This window comes from Pan troglodytes, chromosome 18, assembly GCF_028858775.2.
Source record: "Pan troglodytes isolate AG18354 chromosome 18, NHGRI_mPanTro3-v2.0_pri, whole genome shotgun sequence".
NCBI classification, from domain to species: domain Eukaryota; kingdom Metazoa; phylum Chordata; class Mammalia; order Primates; family Hominidae; genus Pan; species Pan troglodytes.
In genome coordinates, this window is record NC_072416.2 from 51,879,733 (window position 1) to 51,897,660 (window position 17,928).

General features: G+C 40.0%; 1 protein-coding gene across 9 annotated transcripts in view; it reads left to right on the top strand.

Annotated features, from left to right (window-relative positions):
* FTO (FTO alpha-ketoglutarate dependent dioxygenase) overlaps positions 1 to 17,928 on the top strand; it is a 404,215-nt gene that overhangs the window by 224,011 nt on the left and 162,276 nt on the right. For 5 of the 9 annotated variants that reach the window (XM_009430806.5, XM_510968.7, XM_054668402.2 and 2 more), the window contains exon 8: positions 4,697 to 4,821. The exons of 2 other annotated variants lie outside the window; for them this stretch is intronic. In XM_009430806.5, coding sequence (XP_009429081.2) covers positions 4,697 to 4,821 — 125 coding nt within the window. Of the gene's footprint in view, positions 1 to 4,696; positions 4,822 to 7,960; positions 9,632 to 17,928 lie in introns of those variants that run through there. 2 more of the 9 variants (XM_054668403.2, XM_016929852.4) reach the window with 2 other exon arrangements.

Here is a 17,928-nt window from a genome sequence, read left to right on the forward strand (position 1 = left end):
TACAGTATTGCCTGTTCCAGAATGTCAAACAAGTGGTTTTGTTCACTGAGCATAATGTCTTTGAGATGCTGAGTGATGGCATACATCAGTTGCTCAGCCCTTTTTATTGCTGTAGTGGTGTTCTGTTGTGTGGATGTACCACCGTGTATTTATCCATTTACCCTTTAAGGAACATTTAGATTGTTTCCAGTTTTTGGTGATTATGAAGAAAGTTGCCGTAAACATTTGTGTACATGTTTTTGTTTGAACATGTTATCATTTTTTTAGATAAATCCCTGTAAATGAAATTGCTAGGTCATATGCTAAATGTATGTTTAACTTTATAAGAAATTGCCAAACCGTTTGTCAGAATGGTAGTATTTTGCATTCCTCCTAGTAGTGTCTCAACTTTTAAAAACTTAAATGCTATTTTAGATGCTCTTGGGTTGGGGTTGGCAAATTGTGTTTTGCAGTGCCTTGGGGCTTTGAGAAGATGCCCCCAAACAAAGGGAGGACTTCTAGGTCCTCCATACCAGCTTCAAAGAGAACTGTTCCAGTTTTGTTTGTTGTATATATTGGGAGTTGCATGTAAGGATACATTTGGGGAGAAAAGAGCTTTATCTGCAAAGTGTTTAAAAACCATTGCAGTAGGGAAGTGCACCCACAATGTGAGATGTGGACCACAGGTGATACAGGGTGATGCTAGGTGGCACTTGGGGACTCTGCACATGAGGACCACACTGTGAGGCAGTGATTCTCTCTTCAGCTCCATCTGTTTATGTGATTATGTCAAGGAAGGCTTCATTTAAATCTGCTGCATCGTTATTCTCCACCACTTGTTAATATCTTCCTTTACAAAGAGGGAGCATGCTTTAGTCTCAGAGCCTTCAGCAAGCAACAGTATCTATCTAGAATGAAATAAATATATAGTTTTGTTTATATTTACTTTTATGATTATCTTCTTTTTTTTTTTGAGACAGAGTCTCGCTCCCAGGCTGGAGTGCAGTGGCGCGATCTTGGCTCACTGCAAGCTCTGCCTCCCGGGTTCATGCCATTCTCCTGCCTCAGCCTCCTGAGTGGCTGGGACTACGGGCGCCTGCCACCACGCCCGGCTAATTTTTTGTATTTTTAGTAGAGACGGGGTTTCACCGTGTTAGCCAGGATGGTCTCGATCTCCCGATCTTGTGATCCACCCATCTGGGCCTCCCAAAGTGCTGGGATTACAGGCCTGAGCTACCACGCCAGGTCAATTATCTTCTCATTTATAAGTACCATTTTTCTTTTGAAGTGAACTTATAGTTTTAAAAAATGAGCCAATTATCATAGTATCATTTTTTCTTTTTTTACTTTTATCTAGAAATTACTATGAAAAATGAGTCAATTTAAAGAAAAATATTAAATACTGTATTACATAGTTCATATACAAATATGGCAAGAATTATGAGGATGTGCTAGAATAACTGAAGTTTAGGAAACTCTTGAACTTCTAGAGGATCTGGTTATTTAAAGAAACCTTAGAGTGAATCCTTTTGTGAAGTGAAGAGCTCCTTGATAAAGCACATAACTATTTCTTAGTTTATCCATTTGATGAGTTTATAATTTATGTAATAGTTCTTAAAAGAAGATAGCCTTCATTGTTCTTTGTTTTTGTAATACTTATTTTTCAAGTCCCTTCTTTATTCACTGATTTGACAGATATTTTGTGGGCAATGGGGATACGGTGTTGAACTAAACAGGCAACATCCCCTTTCTTTGTGAAACTTTCTTTCTTATATCCTTCCCCTCTTAGAGGCTGTTCAGAGCCTATGGAAAACAAGGGCCCCTGGATAAAATGTAAATGATATGAAAGGCAAGGAAGAGGTAAATGACTTTAAAAAATAAACATTTTAATAGATTCACAGGGGGGGAAAATTTTGTTTTGATCATGTTAGCTAGCTAGATGTCTACTTTGTCTTTCATTTGATGCATTTTTGCATTTTGGTAAAATAATATGTATCCACAGATATAACCATAAACTATGTGACTTTTTTTTTTTTTTTTTTTTTTTTAAGACAGAGGTTCGCTCTTGTTGCCCAGGTTGGAGTGCAATGGCGCGATCTTGGCTCACTGCAACCTCCGCCTCCTGGGTTCAAGCAATTCTCCTGCCTCAGCCTCCCGAATAGCTGGGATTATAGACGCCTGCCACCACACCCAGCTAATTTTCTATATTTTCAGTAGAGACGGGGTTTCACCATGTTGGCCAGGCTGGTCTTGAATTACTAACCTCAGGTGATCCACTCACCTTGGTGTCCTAAAGTGCTGGGATTACAGGTGTGAGCCACTGCACCTGGCCGATAAAGTACTTGACTTTTTGAGGTTCCTTTCAACTTTAAGTACATGAAGTAGGGTGTCACAGACAAGGAGTAGTACCGTTGTTAGAATACCCGCTAATGCTCAGACCTCTCTGAAATTAGACATCTTTTAGATTAGAGATCACAAATTGGTAGCTGCCTAAGTTCTATTCAGCCCATTGATGTTTCTCATTTGACCCACATGGTATTTTTTAAAAAAATTTTAATGAGTTTACAAGATTTACAAAAATCAGTTTTTACATTAAACACACACACACACACACACACACACACACGCACATACCAGATTTCTTGTTTATTTTGAAAATTCATGAATCTAGCATCAGTGAGCCAGCTTTTCTGAATGTCAGAGCTGGCTGGATCTGAATAGTGCGTGCCTTTTTTAGGCAGAACATGTGCTGTCTTTCAGTAACCTCTGCTTAACTCATTCATGTTATGTGCCTGGCCCAGTGAGTATTTGAATTTGCAACCTGTGGATCCTGGGTTTCATGCACTGGAATTACCTAGAGAAGCTGAACGTTCCTCCTTGTGCTGGAGGGCTGAAAATGTTGTTGCCACAGAAGCTGCTTGAGTGTGCAACTGGGCATATCTTCCAGCACAGTAGATGGAATACTGGGATAGGAGGCAGAATCAGGGTCCTTTTCCTGGCTAGTGTCCGGTGGATTATCCAGGCTTCTTCACAATGGAGGTACTATTTTCTGACTTACCTGTTTGTATCAGTTAACATTTTTGATAGCAACAGAAACAGATTCTGATGTGGTTTTTTTTTTTTTTTTTTTTTTTTTTGAGATGGAACCTCACTCTGTTGCCCAGGCTAGAGTACAGTGGTGTGATCTCAGCTCACTGCAAACTCCATCTCCCAGATTTCAAGCAATTCTCCTGCCTCAGCCTCCTGAGTAGCTGTTATTATATGTGCACGCCACCACGCCTGGCAAATTTTTGTATTTTTAGTAGAGATGGGGTTTTGCCATGTTAGGGAGGCTGATTTCAAACTCCTGACCTCAAGCAATCTGCCTGCCTCAGCCTCCCAAAATGCTGGGATTACAGGCATGAACCACTGCACTCAGCCCTGGTGAATTTAAACAAAATGGGACTTTATTGAAAGGATATTGGGTGACTGACACTATCAAAGGAAAAGCGAATGATCTGGCCTCGGAAAGTTCTGGAAACTAGAGATACTCTGAGGACCATGGGTGGAAGGAATTAAGGGAATTGATAAATTGCCTCAGCATTTTCCCCCGTTTCTTTATCATTCCTCTCAAGAGTCTGAAATCCTGGAAAAGAATCAATTTGGTCTGGCCCGCATCCTTCATAGGGGAAGATAGGACACCTTGGTTGACAGTCCTTCTAAGACTTTATACCATGAAAGAAAAGACTTTGTAAGAAGAGATTTAGGTGATGTTGCCAGACAAAGGGGATGAGGTATGGATTTAAGCAATAGAAACAACAAATGTTCACTACTCCTCTTCTCAAGGTTGTCATGAAGATATTAAATATGCGCTGTCAAATGCTATCAAAGAGTAAGGGAGTAGTGTTTCAAGTTACAGGAGAACCAGGTTATGGGTATGCTCTTTAAGTAAACAAATATATTGGCATCTGTTAGATAAGGAATATATTGAATGACTTAGAACACAGACAATTTCATTGAAATTGTAGTGGCAATTTCATTCCTTTTAGCAATTGCTTTGGTTATAAAATCTCCAAAGAAGCCACACTAACTTTAAATTATAAAACAACATCTATAAAAATCTAAAGATGTTCTTTGAGATACTCATTCAAAGAAATGGTCTTTCTGATTTTTGTGTTCCCATTTTTTTCTTTACAAGATCTTGATTTGCAACAGGCAAGGAAAATGAGTGAATCTTCCCCCTTCTTCCCCCGCAAAACATTGCTGGCATGGGTAGAAATTTAAAGTAATGATTCAAATAAGAGAGGCAGAGAAAGCCTCAGCTAGGTGGCAGGAAACAGAGAGTGAAAGTCAGAGGCTGCTCTTTTTTAAAAAGGCAAAACAAACAACTCACAGTGAAGTGTACGTGAAAATCATTTCTAATAATAGCTCATGGTAGGCAATTCCCAGGAAAAAAAAAAAAATCATTGGTGTGCTGAGAAAATTAGAGTAAGAATGCGCAGTATCTTGATGTGTTACTTAAGGCAATGGAGCTTTAGAGTTTACCTTATGTGCCATGTACATTGATTAAATACAAAATATATGCCGGCCATTTTTGGCCATCATTTACTGTATTGATTTGTTAGCAGGGGAACTGTAATAAAAAAGCCATTGATTTACTGTCCTTATTTGCTTATGGGCTTTTTTTTATTATTAATTTTTCACTTTTTCTTTCTCTGTTTTGGATCATTTCTTGTAGACAAATGCTGTGCTTCATGAAGTTAAAGGAGAGGGGCTCCCCATGGAACAAAGGAATGAAATCTTGACTGCCATCCTTGCCTCGCTCACTGCACGCCAGAACCTGAGGAGAGAATGGCATGCCAGGTTAGTTCTGTTGTGAAATGGGATTTGTTGTTCTTGACAAACAAGAACTATATTTGGCCAAGCCCTTCCTTATGGCTGGCCTCATCCCTTTCCTTTGAGGGCCCATGAAAAACAAGCACGTTTAAGATGCTTTCAGCTAAAGTTAGCTTTCCTGCCCACGGCACCTACATTAATTGTAATGATCCATTGACGTCATCAGTATATTTACACAATTTGTTCCCAAATATAACATTTAGCATAAATGTTTGCATTTTGAGCATAATGTAATATAAGTACCTGATGCTGAAGAACCCTTTTTAATCAACAGTGTAAAAGACTAGCATTGCTATTTCATTAGAGCAGATGTCTGGGAAATCCATATAGTGCTCCTATATCACTCTATGCAGGGCAGATTACTTGAAAGTATAGTCATGCATCCCTTAATGATGGGGATAGGTTCTGAGAAATGTGTTCTTAGGTGATTTTGCCATTGTGTGAACCCCGCAAACCTTGATGACATAGCCTACTATACACCTAGGCTATATGGTGTCGTCTGTTGCTCGGGGGCTGCAAACCTGTACAGCATGTTGCTGTACTGAATATTATAGGCAGTTGTAACACAACAATAAGTATTAGTGTATCTAAGCATAGCTAAGTATAGAAAAGGTACTATAAAAATATGGCGTTATAATCTTATGGGACGGGACCACTGACATATATAAGGTTCGCCGTTGACCAAAACCTCAAAATGTTGTTACGAGGCGATGACTGTAGCCTATTTATCAACTCGATTTTTAGGGTTGACCAACTAGGAATGACTCTTGTTTCAACCTGGTCTCTTTCCATAGAGTTGCCTGTGCTTAGAAACGGTGTTACTGGTGAAAACTTTCTTTAAATCATCAGTTTTTACAGAACTGATGCTTGCATAGTAAATATCATGTGGTCCTATTCTGTTTTGAAAAACAGTTGATATGTGGGAGGCTGGAACTAGTTCTCGCAAATGTTAGGATTATCTTTTAGATCTGTAGTTTGTAAAAATTATTGAATTGTCATCCGTCTCTAAGCCAGAGGGAGAGGAATCAGGAAGGGTATGGCATATTTTGTCTCAGAGTCTTATTTGGTGCTTAAAAATTCTATGTGCCTGGAAGTCAAGAACATTTATTGATAGACATAATATTCTCCAAATGACTTCATGCAACAGAATTTATAATAATTGATAGCTTTACTAGTAATAATTATCATAAAAATAAGTTTGTCTGAACAAGGCTGAAGATGAGCATTTTCCAAGAAAGGAGACAGTGTGAGTATTTATTTTCATTGGATATCAGAAAGCTGCTTTTTCAAATATGTATTATCTTTAAATTCAGACTTGTATTTAAACAGTAATTTAAAAATTCCCAATGATATTCACCCTCCCCTTCCCCCATCTTTTTGGTGGTGTGGTCGGAGTAAATGGCAGACAGTTTCTTTTTTTTCTTTTTAGAAAAAAATGTTTATAAAAATAGACACAGGATCTTGTCGTGTTGCCCAGGCTGGTCTTAAACTCCTTGCCTCAAGCGATCCTCTTGCCTTGACCTCCCAAAGTGCTGAGATTACAGGCGCGAGCCACCATGCCTGCCCAGTGGCAGACGGTTTCAACTAAAGTAATGACTAAATGATTTCCAATTTACCTTTCAATAATTAATTTTAAAATTTTCTCTGTATTATAAGTTAAGCATGTATATTCATTAAAGTATACATAGTAAGGAATGGAATATCAGTTTGTGGACATCTAAGGGGTTTCTTTGTCTCTGTTTGATGTTTTATGTCGCCCTCACGATGATTCCAATTAAATAGAAAGGGAGGAAGAAAGAATTTCCCTGTAATATCTCCTCTGCTTCCCTTCTGTCCAAAGACCGTGTGGCCCAGTGAGAGCATAAATGGATGTCTTTTGTTGAGTGCATTTGGTTTGTTAACAATAATTTTTTAATACACCAAATCATTAGACAACATGGTCAAAGTGGCCTATTTAAAAGGAATCTGCTTTCAGCATTTCTGGCCCTTACTGCTAACAATTTAATCAGGAGCTGGAGCCAGTGTTGAAGTTGATGTAGTCTAGCAACTGAAACAAAAATTCTCAAGTCCTTTGTGTTAAGGGAGGAGGAAAGAAAGAGCTTAACAGCTGACACTGTGCAGACCCCCTTAAAACTAAACACCTGAAAGAAAATTTCAAGAGGCTGGTGTCTTGAGATCTCAGAAGGAAAAGTGTACTCAGAGTATTAAATAACCATAATCCTTCTCCCCACCACTTCTCCACCCCCATTTGATGTTTCCCATCTTAGTGACCTATCTACAGACTCATCCATGCGATCCGTATAAACAGACGGTTACCATACACCTTTCTTTTCCTCATCAAAGTGTCATCTGGCTGTCTGGAATTGGGCATTGCCTCGAGTAGCCGTCAAATGGGTGGTGGTGAAAGTTATAAAACATCCACTGCAGTGCTTACTAAGCGGCCTGTGTTTTAGAGATTGGCCTATTGTGTACTTCGGAATTACACAAGGAAAAATGTGCTTTGACAGAAAATAATTAGCACTCACCAAAGGCCAAGCAATAGGTTACAGTATTTTACTTTCATCAAAGCTATCAGGGGATCAGTTAGATTAGATAATAGAAATTTTTTTCCTCTGAAAGTTAAATACAGATGACTCTAATTACCTTATATTGCACATTAGAGAGTGCATTATGAATTGTACAACTTCAAGAAATTTAGGTCAACGGAGCCGCCACAGCTGGCAATAACTTTAGTATAAGTCTTTTGTAATAAAGGTTTTTACCTCTCTTTAGCAGGTTCATTTGCGATCATATTAGGGAGAATTTTTAAAGTAAAACTTGTAACCTGGTTATAAAATATTTGTCTGTCTCTCAGGTCAGGCGCCAAGCCATTGTTTGGGACTCATTGAAGTCTCTTAAACTGAAGCATATGTTCCTTGTAATTTAGCTTTTTGAGGACAGTGTCAATTTTGCATGACTTGGGGTAACCGAGTTTGTCACAGTGTCACACAACCCAGCGACTCTAGAGGCACATCTGAGTGCTGTGGGTTTCCTTCTCCAAGCTTCATAATCCCATAAACAACCCTCTCCAAATAGGCTTATTAGGGCTGTCTATTCACTTCCCCAGAGTTGAATGATCCAAAGGACATCGGGAGAAGCTGTGTGAATGCAGGGTAAGTGTTAACAGAAGTGGGACAGAATTTCTGAAGATTCGCCTTTGTTTATCCAGTCCCCTCTGCCTGATGGACAGCTTGTTATAGCTTTTAAAGAACTGGGCGAGCCCTCTGATCTGACCCCTTCTTGACCTGCGTAGCCCAAAGGTCAGTCTGCAGCTAATAAACTCTGAGGTTCTTAGGGTCTACTGTAGGAAAAGGCAGAAAAAGAGCAGCTGCAAGGACCGGGTGTCCCAGGATAGGCTACTTTAGGGTCACTCTCTGATAATGAAAATGATTACCAAATTATATGGAAGTTTAACTGCAATCGTGAGTGAGAGGAGGGTGGGGCCCGGCGTATTAGGTTTGATAAATGAACTGTGAAGAGGCCCATCTGGCTCTCAACATCTTTTCTCCCCCTCTTTCCCTACCAAGGGGAAACATTTTAAAATAACAGCAGTACATATAGACTCAATGACCCATGCAAGGAGCTGGAATGGATTAAGATTTAATGGTGACAGTGGAAGAAATTATCATTTGAAAAGTGCTCCAAAGAAAAGGTACCCATACCCGAGTTGTCTTTCTAAATAAAATATAATAAAAATCAGCGCCTTGTTTATTTTCTACAAAGCCCTGGCGTCTTTCCTAGATGGCTGAAAATTTTGAGGGTGTTGTTTATTATGGGATAATTATTCATAGTTTAGCTTCAGGAACGGAATGGGCTTCCTTTGCCTTGAAGAAGTCAGAATGAGAATCAAAGATTTTGTTCTGCCTGCCTGCTTCATTTCAGTGATGTAGGTAAATCAAGTGTTAAGAGAAAATGCTTTTCCAAAAAATGTGTGTCCATGTCAGCATCTGACCACTGATTATTGTGCACTCTGTAGTACTAAATATATGTGTGACTCTTGAACAGAGTCTTATTCCTACTACAACCTGGCAGTTTTTCTGTAAATATAAGAAGAAAGCACATAATGTTAACCGAGTAGTTACGTTTGGTTCTTTCTTTGTTCCTTTTTTCAAAGAAACATCATGGTGATGCTAATTATTGCCAACAATGGATGGGGTCACTCTACGCTATTCGTCTATTTATTTATCGCTAATTGATAAGATTAGTCTATTTAAAGCTCTCCCCCAGTTTCTCATGAACATAGAGTCTTGATTTCAGACCAGTGATGATGGAGGAGGCCATGTAGCTCTGTTCTTTTGCAGAGATGAGTGGCACATGCCATGAGTCCACTTTCCAAAGGGAGAATGATTTCATTCAGTGAGCATCTTTTTGTGCATTTTGTATACCTACTGCATGAGATGCTGTGCGTAATAGAGAGTGAGCTAAGTGGCCAATTTCAGGGTTTATCTGGGGATGAGAATGTAGAAAGTTCCTAGAAAGAGGCTGTGGAAGGCAGTGGCAGGGAAAGCAGTGGAACCATCGTTACCACAACAGAGCGGCAAGTGCTCTGACCCACTCAGGAAAGTATTTAATGGTAGATGTCTTGGAAGACTAGAATTGTTGTGTTACTGAAAACCCTTTGGCCGGGCATGGTGGCTCACGCCTGTAATCCCAGCACTTTGGGAGGCCGAGACGGGCGGATCATGAGGTCAGGAGATGGAGACCATCCTGGCTAACACGGTGAAACCCTGTCTCTACTAAAAATACAAAAAAAAAATTAGCCGGGCTTGGTGGCGGGTGCCTGTAGTCCCAGCTACTCGGAAGGCTGAGGCAGGAGAATGGCATGAACCCGGGAGGCGGAGCTTGCAGTGAGCCGAGATGACGCCACTGCACTCCAGCCTGGGAGCGAGACTCCGTCTCAAAATAAAAAAAGAAAACCCTTTATATTGAACTATACTGACTCGTAATACAGGCCTTACCCAGACAATAATTATGTTAAAAAATCAAAACAGAAGGCTTCTAAACATTATCCAAAGTTAGCATATTTTTCATCAAGGTTTTGGCTTGACTATCTATGTCTGGGGGCATTTCGAGTGAGCAGAAAGCCAGGTAGAGGATAATTCAGGGAGATGGCAAATACTTTGAGAATCAATTGTGCTTTTTAACTTTAAAGCCATGGCCCTAAATTTTTTGCTAAGTGAGGTGTAAATACAAAAAGCAAACAAAAAGAGACGAAAGCAAGGTCATTAGGGTTTTTAAAAAATTGAGGTACAAGTCATATATAACGTAAAATTGCATATAACAAAGTTTATCGTTTTAAAGTGTACAGTTAAGTGATTTTTTAGTATATGCACGAGATTGTGCAACTGTTACCACTATCCAATTCCAGAGCATCTTCCTTCCCCAAAAATGAAACCCTGCATCTGTTAACAGCCACCCTCCATTCCCCCTTCTCCCCACAGTCCTGAGCAACCACCAGTCTACTTTTTATCTCTACAGATTTGCCTATTTATAACATTTCTTATAAATGGAATCATACAATACGTGACCTTTTATGTCTGGCTTCTTTCATTTGGCATACTGATTGTAGGATGCATCCATGTTATAGCATATAAGTACTTCATTCTTTTTTACTGCTGAATAATATTCCACTGTATCGATGTGCCACATTTTATTTATCCAGTAATCAACTGATGGGCATTTGGGTTGTTGGACAGTAATCAATTGATGGGCATTTTGGTGGGTTGACTTTCTGGCTATCATGAATAATGCTGCTGTAAACATTCATGTACAAGTTTTTGAGTGACATGTTTTCAGTTCTCTTGGGTATATACCTAGGAATGGAATTGCTGGGTCATATGGTAATTCTGTGTCGAACTTTTTGAAGAACTGTCAGGCTGTTTTTCATGTCTGTTACACCATCTTATGTTCCCACCAAGAACGCACAAAGTTTCCCATTTTTCTATGTCCTCATCGTTACCTGTTATTTTCATTTTTTTGGACTATAGATATCCTAGTGGTATATTATTGTGGTTTTGAATTGCATTTCCCTATTGACTAATGGTGTCGAGCATCTTTTCCTGTGCTTTTTGAAAACTATTGCTTTTTCAATCGGACATTTTAAAACATGGCGGACTTAAGGACTTACCCCTCTTGTTGGTGATAAAGAGCTCACAAGCCTGTTAAGAATATTTGGCTTGTAGAAGAGGTGAGGTTCCAAATGGGGCTGTCATTAAATTGCAGCAGTGCACGTTTCCCCGTTACCATGGTCAGGCCTGGCTCTTTATTTATTTGCATGTGGCCCCACTTATTTTTTTGTAGAGATTACCTACTTATTTCTCCTACCATTCTCTTACATTTCATTCAACATTGCACACTGGATAGGAATGTAGCCTGATTAAATGGAAACTCAGTACATTTATAGCTCTTTAGCTTTTAGGCTCAAACAGGAGTTACTGTACTCCCATAGGAGACAACTTCATTTGGGTCGAAGGAGCCTTAAAAATGGTGCTGAGATTCATTTCAAATAATGTTTATGGAAGTTTCTTAGAAAAGCTTTTAGAACTACTTGCTTCTACTTAAAAGTGACTCTCTTAAGATCCAGATAACTTTATGTAAAAATATCTTCCTCATATTGGTCTAAGTTCCCATTTTTTTCTGGACTGGTAAAACAACGGTCTCATTATTAGTCATCTTTCTATTCTCTGTGACCCCAGCCATCACCAGCTACCCCCAGAATGGATCCACTCTGGACATCTTTGTTAAGGCTGTAAAATCTGGTTGTTAGAACCTAGAATGTGTAATGAATAGGATTTACTATTCCAAGTTAATCAGCTTTAGAACTTTGATCAGGGCTCAACAAGTATAACACTTTGTATAAGTTACTTATATGGATCAACTAGCACACTGAGGTGTTCTCCACCGGTATCTGTCTCCCCTTCTGCCTCCTAGCTAGTCACGGATTATATGCAAAACCGACAAGTCGGCACCGTCCAGTTTAGCAATTAACTATTATTTATTGAGTGTTTATTAGGTGCAAGTAACTGTGCTAGACACTGTGGGGAATATCAAGATGAGTATGACGTGAGTCTCAACTGTGGAATAATTTACTTTAATGTGGAGGTGGTAGTTAATAAGAATACAATGGCTAGCACACACCCTTTAACTCTTTTTTCTATGAGGCACTGTGAAACCATAAGGTAATTTAGCAATGGGGTCTGCCCTAAGGGAACTTATATTTTGATAGAAACTTAAAAAATGATGTAACCTGACATTAATTATATATGGACTTGATTCTGTGTTTACATTTTTATCTCTCCTACCAGAATGAAAGTTTTATGAGGATTGGACATTTGTTTGTTTACCAGCCGTAAAACATACACCTCAGGCCAGGTGCAGTGGCTCAGGCCTGTAATCCCAACTCTTTGGGAGGCTGAGGCGGGCAGATTGCTTGAGCTCAGGAGTTCGAGAACAGCCAGGGCAACATGGTAAAACCCCATCTCTGCAAAAAGTGCAAAAAAACTAGCCAGGCATGGTGGCGCACACCTGTAGTCCCAGCTACTTGGGAGGCTGAGGTAGGGGGAAGCACTTGAGCCCAGGAGGCAGAGGTTGCAGTGAGCCGACTGCATCACTACACTCCAGCCTGGGTGACAGAGCAAGACCCTGTTTCAAAACAAAAGAACAAATTTGCACCCCAGATCTTTGTAACATTGAGCTATCTCTTCCATTTGAATAATGCCCTCTATCAAAGGACCTCATTGCCTGTTTACCACATATCCCTGGCATCTAGAAGAATGCCTGACACTCAGATTTGTGAAATACCTTTCCTCTCAATCTATTCCAGTGTTTATAAGTACTTTGTCTGCTTTATTAATTTTGAAGAGGAATGACCACTTGTGATATTGGCCTGTTGCTTTTTTTGCTGTTTTTCTCAACCTTGCCTGGTGTGGAAATCTTGAAATTCGAAATCAGGATGGATCTCTGATATTGGAAGTAAGCACTGATTATTCATCTAACCTTGCCAGGGGTGGAAGCCTTGAAACTGGAAGTAAGGAGAAATCTCTACTATGCAGTTCTCTGGTGTTTAAGCCCCAACATGGTACCACAGGCCCTTATTCCAGCATGAGCAAAGAGGGATGCCATGTGCACAGGCTGACTCCAGTGTACTTGAGGAAGAGAACACCATGGGACTGGGCTAAGACCAGGACAAAAAGACATGGTCTCCTCCCTGAGCCACCATTCCTAATTTGTTGACTTTCCTAGAAGTGAAATGGAGCTGGGTGAGAAGAGGAAGAACTGGCATGGCGAGGAAGAAGAGAGTTATAAAGACAGCCCTGGGACATGCCTCTGAATAAAGGGATGGGTTTTAGTTCAGTAGGGATAGGAACAAAGCTGAGGCTAATATGTCTTCCAGCCTGTAGGCAGCTGTTTTTTCCTGGTCACCTGCTAATGTCCTCGTCTGCTTTAGTGATATCAACACAGTTATGAACTTTAGTGTTGGTGATTCGGCATGTGGACTAGAACTTGGGGCTGTGTTCACAAAAAGTGGAGCTCCTCACCTTGAGGATGGGCTATGGGATAATGAGACTGATGCAGTTATCTGCTGAGACAACCTGTGATTGTGTCATCGGACCACGTCAGCTGCTATCATTCATGCTAAAGAGACTGGCTGCTTACTCCGGCACAGCTGGTTAGTTGGAAACTAGAAGTTGTGGCATCTGTAGTTCGGTAGCTGTCAGTTGCTACTAGGTAAACTTGTTTGCAGTGTTGGGGTGGGCATGAGGAATAAATGGAAGAGATTCCAGGGAGAAGCAGGGAGGCACTGGCCTGCTAGTTGCCATCCGGGTCTTTTTTAAGACATCTGTCCCTTCGCTTTTAATAATTACAGTCTCTGCTTTTTGCTGCCCTTAGCAGAAGAAAGTTCTTTGTGTTTCTGATCCAGATTACTCCATAAAACCTGATAACTCCATAAAACCTCCTCATAAATGTAGGAATTGAAACATTGTATAAATTTAGAGCAAAGATTAAATGAGTCTAGAGATAGGGTTACTTTTTCCCCCCAAGATACAGCAACTTATCTTAAGGAGGCAAGTGTTGTTAATGTTATTACCATTGTTACTGTCATTATTTGAACAGTTTTATGGGGGACAAAAGCCAATTGACTTCTGTGCATCTTATTTATAAAATCAACACGTGGGCTTTAGCATGAACTCTGTTTCTGGCAGGTTTCTGACTGTGATCGGTTGCTGGCTGGCTGTTTCTTAGGGGCAGTGCTTCTTAAACTTTTTGAGAAAACATTGATTCATTTATTTATCCAACATACATTTATTAAGTGTCTATTGTTTTCTAAGCACTGTTCCAGGTTCACAGCAGTGAACAGAACTGATGACAGTTCTTTCATGGAGCTTATATTCTAGTGGAATGACAGATATGAACTCTTTTCCTAAGCGGAACTCTGAAAATTTCTTTTATAAAATGTACATATAGTTGCTATGCCCTGTATATTCATCAGCACTCAACAGTGACCAAAATAAAGTCATTCAGTTGAGATAAAGATACACAGTTCTCTTTTCTGAGCTTTGTTATAAAGTAATCACTTGTTGTAAAATTTGCATTTCTAGTTGCAGTGGGTCATATTTGGGAAGTAGCCGTGGGATGCCAGTTTTCTGAGGAACACCATCCTAGGGACTCCGTAACATAAATTCTCCTTCAATTATCCGTACCGTGGTTCCCATTTACTTTTCCAAGACCTGTGTCACTTTAAAGGTCTTCATTTGAAGGAAGGCTTAAATTCAGGCCACATTATATTGACAAATCTCTCTGAAGAGAGAATGGGCAAAGCCATACCTATCTCATAGGTGTTGGGGGATTACCTGTGATAATGCACTCAAGTACTTCATAAATGCTGGGTTTTATTGTTGGGAGTGATCTGTCAGTCATGCGTTGGTTCTGCAAATATTTCTTAAGTGCCTACCTGGTATGAGGAGCTATCTTAGGTCCTGAGGTTGTAGAGATGAGTAACATTTGATTAGGGGAAATGTATTACACAATGTAGAATCATAAATACTATGGAAGAGATTGAGTCATGATTCCATAGAAACCCACATCCCAGGGAAGAAGGCAGGCTCTCCTTAAGTGTTCTCATAAGACTCTCAGTATGTGCCCAGCGACAGTGAGAAATACTGCTCCATTCCCCCATTGTGTTGGCTACCAGTAGATAGGTAGCTGTTTGTCTCAAAGCATGAGTGAGAAATAGGAGAGAAATTTATACGTGAGGATAGGTCATTGTATAAAAGTTGTGCTACCTTCTTTCCATTGTATAAAGTTTGTGGAGGAAAAATGGTTTTCTTTCAGAGTAAATTTAATTAATATGTTTGGGGGCATAGATTCTGAATCAGATTGCCTGGGTTTGAATCTTGGATCCACTTCTATAACTCCAGGCAAGTTACAATTGTGGATTGTAACCAGATGAGTTACTTAACCCCTCTGAGCCTCAATTTTCTCGTTGGTTATTTGCCTAAGGGATGATAATAATAGAACCCATTTCATAGGGTTGATTAAGTGATTAAATGTAAAACACCCAGAGCAAGTACCTGTAACGTATTAGGTGTTCAATAAAAATGACCTATCATGATCTTCAGATCAAAACAATAAAGCCAGGAATAAACCCAGCCACCCTTATCCAAATTGGCCTCTCCTTTGAGAGAATGCCTCATGTAGTAAATATCCTAGCCTCCTGGTAGGGGCCTGATATTGCAAAATTGGTGCAGGGAAGAACACTAGACAGAGTTGGTGTTCTGCGCTCAGTACTGTCACACAGAATTGACAGGTGGAGGGCTGGACTCCAGTTTGAATCCCATCATTAGTGACTATAGGACTCTGGGCATGTCATAGACACTCTGCGCCTTAGCAACTTTATGTAAGAAAGAAGCGACTTGATCTCGATCACCCCAAAAGTGGGAGGCATCTTCCAGCTCTCACAAGGAGTGGCTCCACACGTGAGATCCCCGGGAGCAGGGAAAAGTGGATGTTACTCCTGATGGGTTTCACTCCTCTACTTCGCCTTTCCCTGAAATCTGCAATTGTACTAATTTTAACAACAATAGCAGCTGACATTTATTGAGAAGTCACTGTGTTCCAGACAGAGTTTTAAATGTTTTATATGATGAGAAAACCGAGGCATAGAGGTGCAGAGTAACTTGCCCAAGGCAACAGCTAGTAAGTAGTGAAGATGGAATTTAAGCCAAGATGGCCCAGGTTGGCCAAGAGCAATAACAAAGCTATAGTTTTTAATCAGCCACTGATATGATTCACTTAGTATTTTAGAGACCTTCTAGGATCCTTCTCAGTGTGGAGATAGGCAGGTATGTATCTTTACATATTTATTTCCTCTGGTACCTAACATGTTTTACACTTTTTAGTTGTGGGTGCATCTCTATAAGGAAATAGTATCCAGCTAATGCATTATCTATCTCCCTGCCATGGATCTTTTAAAGGAAAGTTATCACCTTTATATGCTCTGTCATTTCTTTTATATTGGTTACAGTCTTTTAGAAGGTGAGAGAGTAGGGGTGAAAATTAGAACACCAAAGTTTAGCCTCCAAGAATCTGTAAATCTCTGTAAATCCTCTAAGTCAAGTAATTTTGGGGCTGCGTTAGTCAAGGCTGATTTCAGTAGGTGCCCTTAAGGTGAAAGGGTAGCAATTTATCTTCTCCATAATGGGTTAATCACCAGCTGTACAGTTTGTTTATATCTAGGAAACAATTTACCACACATGAAGAGTAGTAATTTTATTCTATCTCAGGGGTATCCCCAGTGTATTTTACAAATTTACTCTGTAATGTTATAGATAAAAGTTTAACTCTGGCTTTCAGTTGAGGAAGTCATGGTGGAGGAGGATGGGGGAAGGGGAAGGAACAGCTCTACTGGCCTGTAGGGGACACTGTTGCATCATTTATTAGAATTTTCCAGTCTATTGTCCCAGGACAAAAAAACAAAACCAAACAAATCAGAAAACAAACAAACAAAAAAGGTTAATCATCTTGAAAATGCTTATTAGAATTATTTGAACCGTTCCAATGTGTTTAGAATGTTCAGGACTTCTCAGGTATTGGTCAGACTGTTCAGTATCCATGCGTGAAAGAAATAGGTTAGTGCTTCTTTCTGAGACAGGAGTGTTTGATGGGACTCTTCTGATTACCTTTCTCTCCATAGTCAACTTTGGATAGGGTGCTCAGGATGTTACTTTTTAGTTTAATAAACCTTTAGGTTTAGTTAACCATCTTCATTTTTTATTAAGATATGCTCATATTAAGTTGTTTTGCTTCCAGAATGTATGCTAAATAAATGTCTCAATCCTTGGAAGGGCGTTTTGGAAGTTCCTATTGTCTTCTTTTTATCCTTATATTTTTTTTCACTGAAAAAGTTGCTGTTTACTGAAAAAATGAAGTCATATCTACAAGGAAGGCTTATGTAGGGCCTGGTCTGAACTCCAGGAAGCATATGGCCAGATGCTGTGCTATGGCTCTCTTTCCAGACTGTTGATAGCCATTGTATCTGTCCAGGTACCCCATGGCCTGGCCAGCAAAACCTCCACCCCTCTGCCCAGCTCTGGCCTCTTTCCTACCAGAATACGGGCCTGGGAGGCAACTGCAATGAACCCTCAGAAAGCATAGGTTTTGCTAAGGCAGCCTGCACAGTAATGATATTGTTAGCTTGCTTCATTTCCAGTTTCACCATCAATTACGCCATGTGTTTCATCCAGTTGGTGCTACCCTCCCAGTGTTAATTATAACCTACAAGACAGTTACAGTTAATTTTATGGCAAGCATATTGTCTCTTCAAGGCTCCAGAGCAGCTCATAAATTATCTTGAAGGTAAAATGTAACTTGGGGAACTAGTTATGAAAATTCCATCCATCTCGCTTAGGAGCTGCAGCTGCTACTGTCAGCTGCCTTGCTGCTGCACTGTGAAGGAATTATGGTGGGTCAAGTTTAAGAGGGTAGGCCCAGGCTGTCACTGAGGAGAAAGGCTGTCCTGGCCCTGTCAGACAAGTA